This window comes from Bufo gargarizans, chromosome 6 (assembly GCF_014858855.1).
Source record: "Bufo gargarizans isolate SCDJY-AF-19 chromosome 6, ASM1485885v1, whole genome shotgun sequence".
Classification (NCBI taxonomy): domain Eukaryota; kingdom Metazoa; phylum Chordata; class Amphibia; order Anura; family Bufonidae; genus Bufo; species Bufo gargarizans.
The window spans coordinates 324,418,046-324,426,754 of NC_058085.1; the positions used below are offsets into that span (position 1 = coordinate 324,418,046).

The following is an 8,709-nucleotide window of genomic DNA, read 5'->3' on the forward strand; positions in this document are numbered from 1 at the left end:
CTTGCAGACCTGGGGGGGGGGTCTTATGCCATAATCGCACACATTCCCTAAGAGTGACACCACCCCTTTAATATTGTTGGGCAGGCTATATATTGCACTGGCAGATGGAAAAGATTGCCCACTTGGGACTTTTTTTTTTACCCTAAAATTTGTGTATTTATAAGCCCAATGTGCACGGTTTTATTTGTAGACTGCGGTAATTGCGGATGGAGTGGGCGGCATTCACTTCACAACGTCCAAGGAAGGCCGTCCTAGTGGCGAAGCCTTTATCGTACTGGAAACGGAGGACGATCTCAAGAAAGCATTGGAGAAAGACCGCAAATACATGGGCCACAGGTACATTGAAGGTAAGGACTGCTGTAGAGCAAGCACTCGGCCTTATCCCAGAAATTCAGTCCGTGCTTCTAGTGGAGCTGCTTATCAACCGCCCCCCCGACAAGACCAGCAAAGGAAGCCCTGGGGTCTTGATAAATCTTTCCCTATGTATTTCCTTCAGGAAATTGACAATGTAGTGTTTTTTTTTGTCCCCTGTTCTAGTTTTTAAATCAAACAACACTGAAATGGAGTGGGTTCTGAAACACAATTCCAGTGACGGGGAGTCTGAGACCGACGGCACGGTCCGACTCCGTGGTCTTCCATTTGGCTGCAGCAAGGAAGAAATTGTGCAGTTTTTCTCAGGTACTTGTAGCTTCATAATGCTTGATTTGCTGTAGTTAAGCCTTGACATTGAATGTTAATTAGGACCTAAATCAACACAGCTCTTCGTTATTGAGAATCCATTGTACCGTAACCTGCTAAGTAAGAAGCTTACAGTGTAATAACTGGTAAATGGTTTATATGGCTCACTTACACCAGCGTGTTACATGTCCATGTTCTCTTCCATATTTTCTTTTTCTCAATAACAGGATTTTATCCTAGCTGTAGGACCTGTTTTCCTTTATCTGCTGGGATCATTTTCTGTTTGTTTTTTTTTGTTTTTTTTATATATATATATTTCTATATTTTCTATAAAGAATGAATTATGGAACTAAGCATTGATCATGCATTGCGTGAGTGAGCCCTAAGTAACTTGTAGAAATGTTAATATTGCGGGGTGGCGGGAGCAAAGCATTAATAATTGAGCTGATGTTAGGCTATTGGGATTTTTAAAGTTGTTAGTATTGTTAAGATGGGTTTGTTGCAGCCTTTAACACTGTTCCCCTTGATGGGGTTATTTGTCCTTGGGTTAAAGGGTTGAGAATCCTGCCAAATGGGATAACATTGACGATGGACTACCAGGGGAGAAGCACAGGGGAGGCCTTCGTGCAGTTTGCTTCAAAGGAGATAGCAGAAAATGCTCTGGGGAAACACAAGGAAAGAATAGGGCACAGGTGGGGATGGACAGAACGGGACGGTTATCTCTGTTTTGTTTCATGTTTTCTTTATTATTTTTGGGCTCCATGGTGGTGGGAGGGGGTTCTGATTTTTATTTTTTTAATCGTAAATACAGTCAATTCAAAGTGATATCTACTAATTTTCTCCAAATGCTTTCTTTGAGAATCAGCTTTCCATTTTCTGAGCTCTTAAAACTCGGTTGTGCAGATGCCTGTAGTACCGCTTATACATTCAGTGGAGCCACTATATAGATTTTATTAAAGGTAGGCGCTTTTATTTAACCCTTACTGACATTTCTTTTCTCCAACACCTCTGGCATAGATACATTGAAATCTTTAAAAGCAGCAGAAGTGAAATCAGATCATCGTATGATCCACCCAGAAGGATGATGGGGGGGCAGCAGCGCCCTGGCCCGTATGACAGGCCAATGGGAGGTCGTGGTGCTTATTACGGAGGAGCTGGCCGTGGTAACATGTATGATCGCATGCGTGGTAGTGGAGGTTATGGGGGTGGTAAGTAAGAATAAGACTTCATGCTTGCAGTGTGTGTGTGTGTGTGTGTATGTGTGTGTGTATATATAATTTTTTTTTTCAGCAAATACATTATAGTTGTCTTAATTTCATTGAAATATATTATACGGTTTTAATTTTAGTTGAAATCTTATCTATTTAGGTTATGGAGGATTTGAGGAGTACAGTGGGTACAACAACTTTGGTTATGGGGCAGATGGTTTTGACGATCGACTCAGAGAAAGCAGAGGTATGTCCGAAGAAGGTATGGTTTGACGCCGTGTACTTTGCAGTTAGATTCAAAGCAATGACTCAGATCTCCAGTATTTAGAGGAAACCAAAGTTGGGTTCTCACCACATTTGTGCCAGATGCACAGACACATTATGAGCAGGCACTCTTTTCTCCCCCTACATTTATTAGGAAAATGTGAAGACGTTAATCCTTAATCTTTCTAAAAGTACAGTTGTATAATGGGACTGTCGGAAATAAGTCGCCCTCCGGCTGGATGTGAACGGTCTCTGACTTGACTAGCAGATATCTACTCTTTTATAGGAGAAGCTTTTATTGAGTATGAAAAATATGGAGTGGTCTGATCACCCCCTTTTCTTCATCATCTTTACCAAGAAGATCAGAGCAGATTTTAGCATAATTTGCACAATTAAAAGCAGGATTGTTACCTCTGTATTTCTGAGACTAAGCGTGCCCATTAAGCTAAATCTAATGACTTTGGTATGACTGCCTATCTGGTCTCTTTGGAGGGTGCCCTGATGTTTTCCAGATGGCAGATATTCTTGAGTGGTTCTCATGTCCCTATTACAGAACACCTGCTTGTTTGGCCAAGCCCAGCGTGTGTATGACTGGGTCGGGGGAATAGCTGACTTAACAGCTAACTTAAAGGGGTTATCCAGGTAAAGGTAATGTCCACATTATGGACCATCATATCACACTGGCGGGGTCCAAGCCTCTGAGTGCAGCCAGGTTCCAGCAGTTTCCAAGCACAGTGCTGTACATAGCATAGCGGCTGTGCTTAGTATTGCAGCTCGACCCCATTGACTTGATTGGGGCTGAGCTGCAACTAGGCCATATGACCAGTGTACAGTGACGTCACATTGCCTAGGAGGAGACCACAGCACTTAGTGCACTGGCTGATTCTAACAGCTGGTCAGCAGGGGTGTCGGACCCCTGCCAATCTGATATTGATGACCCATCCTAAGGGTAGGTAATCCATATAAATTACCAGACAACCATTAAGTAGCCCGTTATTAGTAATAATGGTAATATGATTTGGGTATGTTGCAAAATTGTGCTCCCAGGGATAAGGTAAAGGCCATATTAGGAAAATGACCAAGTTGGTAATTGAAATTAACGCATACAACCATTTTCCTTAGGTATTCCCCAAGGTTACCCTGGAGCTGGAGATGCAAGCTCAGGTTTTCACAGCGGGCACTTTGTTCATATGCGCGGCTTACCATTCCGTGCCACTGAAAGCGACATTGCCAATGTAAGTAGTTTGGTGCTTGAGATATCTTTGTGGTTTAAGTATAGTAGAACATTGTAAATTTTAGCTGAGAAACTTGTCAGAAATGTCTGCCTTTTCGCATTACCCCAAAGAGCATAAATGATGCCTGAACATTTTGTACTTGTAGTTCTTCTCCCCACTTACACCAATCAGAGTTCATATTGACATTGGAGCAGATGGTAGGGCCACCGGAGAAGCTGATGTTGAATTTGCAACCCATGAAGATGCTGTAGCAGCCATGTCAAAAGACAAAAACAATATGCGTATGTAGACGTCTTAATTTGTATATTTTTATTTTTTAGTTAACGAGTTACATAAATTCTTGAGCAATTCTGCTGTAAAGCCCTCATTTATGTGTCTTTTTCTTACAGAGCATCGGTATATTGAGTTGTTCCTGAATTCAACAGCTGGTGGTGGTGCTGGAATGGGCGCAGGCATGGGTGCAGGCATGGGCGCAGGAATGGGTACAGGAATGGGATGTTACGGTCGGGAAGCTCTAGGTATGTTGTATGCACTAACCTGCTCTATAGTGTTGGTGTACTGTTTTTTTGGTTGCCCCTCAGTGTCATGCACCTGTAGTCACCTTTAGTTGTATTTTATTTTTCCCTCAGATGGCGCAGGATATGGTGCTGTAGGGAGAATGGGAATGACGGGCAACTACAGTGGATGTTATGCTAACCCTGATGGTCTCGGTGGTTATGGTAATGTATGACAGGTTACTTTCTTACTTTTCTAATTATAGTATTAATATTGCTGATAAGACTCAATGGGGGGTTGTTTGTTTTGTGTTTTTTTTTTTTTTTTTTTTTTTTTTTTGTGTATGGTATTAGTAATTCTGTCCCAGCATTGTGGTAAATTTAAAGGGAAGTCATCGGGATTTTGTGTATAGAGCTGAGGACATGGGTTGCTAGATGGCCACTAGCAGATCCGCAATATCCAGTCCCCATAGCTATGTGCTTTTTTTGGTGGAAAATGAGTTGATACATATGCAAATTAACCTGAGATGTGTCCTGTCCCTGACTCAGACAGGACTCGTCTCAGGTTAATTTGCATATGCATCAAATTTATATTTTTATTTTTCTTCGCCAATTGAAAAAAAAAATTTAGCTCAAAATTGATGAATGCCCCCAAAGGTGTACATTGCATTAAAGGGTTTGTCTCTTCAATAAATGGCATTTATCATATTTATAATACAAAGCACTTCATAATGTATTGAGATTGTCCGAGTTGCCTCCTTTGCTGCCTTGATTCATTTTTTGATCACTTTATACACTGCTCATATCCAGGGGTTACAACCACCCTACAGTCCATCAGCGGTGGTTGTGCTTGCTCACTATTGGAAAAGGTGCCGGCCTCACTGGTGCATATAGAAACTTCCTATAGTGTGCAAGCATGCCCTTTGCTACTGGATTGCAGCATGGTGGTAACCCCTGGATATGAGCAGTGTGTAAAGCAATCCCCAAAATGAATCCAGCCAGCAAATGAGGCCGTATATTTAGTAAATGCCTTGTATTAACTTTCTCTACATGATAAATGCTATTTGCTGAAGTGAAAACTCCTTTTAAGGGTCCATTCACACGTCCGCAGTGTTTTGCGTATCAACACCTGACCGCCACCCCAATAGCAATGCCTATTGTCCACAGCTGCGTTTTTTTTTTTTTTTTTTTTTTGCGAAGCCGTGGACAGCACACTGCTGTCAACATCTTTTCCATCCCCATTGAAAATGAATGGGTCTGCACAATTGCAGAACGGATCGGGGCCCAAAGTGCAGACATCTGAATGGAGCCTAAATGTTCTCCAGAAAAAAATATGCTGTTTTAACAAAGAAAAAAACCTTAACAAATCCCCAATGCTGCTTCCTGTGACCACTGCAGCCAGTTTGTGGCATTGCTGAACCTAGGAGCAGAGGCACCGGGAGGCAGACAGTTATTCTTTGAAAAATGACCCATACCAGGTTATTATACCCATGGAGTCTGATTTGTATGTTTAAACAATGGTATCCAGTCTGCTCCTCACCTGACAAAGTAGTTGGCACAGTTGTACACGGTGTGCCTGTCAGAGTTGCCTTTTTTTTTTTGTGAGATGACCTGGTGAATATTCCTGAGGTTCCACTTTAGTCAGTTCCAGTAAAATCTATGCCAATCTACAGAGCCTTTCCCCCTGCTCTGTATGACGTGATGAAGACTTTAGGTGCAATTGATGATTTACATTTTTTTTCTTTTTCTTTTTTTCTCTCGAAACTGCTTGCAAGTAAAGGGGGCTGTCCAGCTCCTCAAGATGGGTGAACACTAACTGATCAGCATGGATCAGACACCACACATCAGCTGTTCGGGTGTAGCTCCAGCACTTGGACTACTGTGTAGTGGAGGCAGCTCTTTACTACAGAGCAGCTCCCATTAAAGAGGTTCTGCTGTTTATTTAAACTGATCTATCCTCTGGATAGATCGGCGGGGGTCTGACACCTGGGACCCCCACCGATCAGCTGTTTGAGAAGGCAGGAATGCTGCAGCCTTCTCACGGTTTCCCTCAGGCCCAGTGACGTCACGACTAGTATCAATGGCCTGGGCGCGGCTAAGCTCGGCTCACTTGAGTGGAGCTTAGCCCAGGCCAGTTGATGCAAGTCATGACGTCACTGGGCCTGTGGTAAACAGTGAGAAGACTCCTGAAGTGCCGCTGCTTTCTCAAACAGCTGATTGGAGGGGGTCCGACGCCCAGGACCCTCGCCGATCAGATGCTGATCTAATCAGAGGGATAGATCATCAGTTTAAACAAACTGCAGAACCCCTTTAAAGTCAGTGGAAGTGGCGTTGCACTGATCAGCTCTGCCCATTACACAGTTGACAGAGCTGTGTAGTTCTGGTACTGGAGGTGAACACAGTTGATTGCTGATCAGTTAGTGATAGCCTATCCAGAGGAAAGGACATGACAATACATCTGGACTACCCATTTTAATTTGGATGTTTTTTGTTTCCCACAGGAAGGGGGAATTCTGGAAACAGTGGGGGCTACTTTGGACAGCATGAGGGCATGAACACAGCTGGATGGCGTGGACTATATTAAATGCTTTGTTACAATGACCGTTGTGTAAGAAGCAGTTCGTTAGTTATGTTTTTGTGTTTTGCTCTTGTACAGAATTTGTACAAGGACGTTGATCTTAAAATTTTTTAGTGAGCAGAGTACAGTGGACATTGTTACTGTAGGATTTAATTTGTTTGAATGCAAACATTGAATTTGAATAAATTTTTTTTATAATCACCTGTGTCGATTTATGCTTCCGACTCAGACTAGATTCTGCTATCGGACTAAACAGTGATGTAGCTGGACATGTGGTGGTTGCATTACGGCTATACCATAAATGTCTATGATAAGACTATGCTGGTCCACATATAATCCTACTGTTTATGGCCCAATGCCCCAGACCCTGCTGTGGTAGACTGCTTTGGACATGAGTGTTACCTATGTGGCCGTGCTCTAGAACAGGGGTGCCCAACCTGCGGCCCTCCTAGCTGTTGCAAAACTACAACTCCCAGCTTGCCCAGACAGCCTACAGCAGGGCATGGTGGGAGTTGTAGTTTTACAACAACTGGAGGGCTGCAGGTTGGGCATCACTACTCTAAAAACATTGCTTCAAGTTAGGAACACAGTGCATAGTGACACTATATGGCAGGACACCGGCTATAGCTTCATAATGCAGAGTTGTAGGGACTGTCACCGTGCAGGTTCTAATAGGCTCACCCAATGTTCCAAAATCCTTCCAATAAGTGCAGTAAGAATGGATTATCATTTTCACTTGTCCTATTTCCACCATCCCCCAGATAAGTGGTGGAAGAGGCTTATGTTGCAATTGATTATTGCAATCTCCAGGCAGCATTTTATGGAGATGAGTAGATTGATAGTAGTTTTGTGGTAAAAGATTCAGTCTGCCACATGTACATCTAACAGTGACAGCGCTGTATAAACTCTTAAAGGGGTTCTCCGCTATTTATAAATTTTTTTTATATTTTTTTTTCCAATTCATCCCTCATGACAGCACCACGATAGGATGTTTCCCCCCTTTGACCTTCATGGGAAAGGGAATGGAAGTTAAAAGGTCCCTCCCATCTCTGCTATCCAGTGTTCTTCCTGTCTTTAGTTCTTCACACTGCCTGCAAGAGATCTGGGTCTGGGTGCTACCCTGTGAATATGCAGATTTTGGCCGGACCAAAAAAATGCTGTATGCTGCCTACCCGGGCAGGTAGTTTGTTCAGTAGCTTAGCCCTGCTGCGGGCAAGTAGCAGGGCTGAGATGGCTTTGTTTACCGGAGCGGCGGTGACTGAGCACATTTCCACACCCCTGTATAAGGCTTTCCAGGACGTCTTCCATGACAGCATTGCATAGAGGTAGTCTCCCTGTGGTGCTGTCATGTGAGACTCCTGGAAAACCAATTACCGGTAGGCCAAATTCCGACTTTCAAGGCTTCAGGCTGGGACTTGGATATTTGGGGGGGGGGGGGGGGGGTTGCCTCTCCATTTCCTGAATAACCTTGCTAACACATCTTGGGGCAGAGTGCCTGTAAGTGTTTTCAGTCAGCCTGGGTTTGGTCAGAGGGGTTCATTCCTCTTACCCTGTATGTGGCCACTTCAGCAGGCTCTTCTGACCCATTCTCTCACACATCCGGTTGGGGCTGATGTGAGCCTGTAGCGGGGATGGTGACACTGATGGAGCAGGGGACAATCTTTCTTTCACAGGGCATTGTGAATTGCCTGGAGAACTCCCTTAAGGTCCCTTTACATGGGACTATTATCGAGCAGATTATTGGTGCTTGTTTCACGTGCAATAATAGTTTATTCAGACACCAAAATCATCATTTCTGGGCATCAGATTGTGCTGTGTAAACGGTGATTTTCCCAGAAACAATGAATCTTTGAGGATGAGTGGTTGCAGTAGTGATCCCTTATCTCCATACAGTGGGAAGTGTCGCATGTAAATGCACCTCCTGTCAGCCAGTTATCAGGAACGGTTCTGTTGCAATCATTGCCTGCATAGTCGACGTGTGTAAATGCGATGTTACAGAGAATGCTATTAATCACTTATAATGCCCCTTTCCCTTATGTCCTAACCAGCAGCACAAGTGGGGAGTTCTCCCCTGTGAAACTAGTAGGACAGGTGGAATTTTTGATGACAATAAATTTCCTACCAAGCATTTAATTAAATTTGTAAAAAAAAACACCCCTATAAAGGGCAGACTGCCCATAATCCAGTGCTTTTTTTTTTTTTTTTTTTTTTTTTTTTTTTCTGTCCCTGTGGACAGTAGGACGGGTCAGGCT

General features: G+C 43.4%; 1 protein-coding gene across 2 annotated transcripts; it reads left to right on the forward strand.

Annotated features, from left to right (window-relative positions):
• Positions 1-204: 204 nt before the first annotated feature.
• LOC122941461 (heterogeneous nuclear ribonucleoprotein H3-like) lies at positions 205-6,658 on the forward strand. 2 transcript variants are annotated; one of them, XM_044298729.1, is made up of 10 exons: positions 205-347; positions 538-678; positions 1,232-1,370; positions 1,696-1,886; positions 2,047-2,133; positions 3,273-3,385; positions 3,531-3,666; positions 3,775-3,903; positions 4,015-4,118; positions 6,381-6,658. In XM_044298729.1, exons 1-9 carry the CDS (start codon positions 326-328, stop codon positions 4,113-4,115), a joined length of 1,059 nt encoding a protein of 352 aa, XP_044154664.1. In that variant the 5' UTR covers positions 205-325; the 3' UTR covers positions 4,116-4,118; positions 6,381-6,658. The 2 variants fall into 2 exon arrangements, with proteins under 2 accessions (XP_044154664.1, XP_044154663.1); XM_044298728.1 differs by having other exon boundaries at positions 4,015-4,109.
• The last annotated feature ends 2,051 nt before the right edge of the window (positions 6,659-8,709 follow it).

What these genes read in the sequence shown, in the direction of transcription:
- LOC122941461 (XM_044298728.1), top strand. Translation starts at nt 326, where the DNA reads ATGGGCCACAGGTACATTGAAG. An exon ending in AATTGTGCAGTTTTTCTCAG is followed by an intron (nt 679 to 1,231) that starts GTACTTGTAGCT and finishes CTTGGGTTAAAG; the next exon opens with GGTTGAGAATCCTGCCAAAT. An exon ending in GTCTCGGTGGTTATGGTAAT is followed by an intron (nt 4,110 to 6,380) that starts GTATGACAGGTT and finishes TGTTTCCCACAG; the next exon opens with GAAGGGGGAATTCTGGAAAC.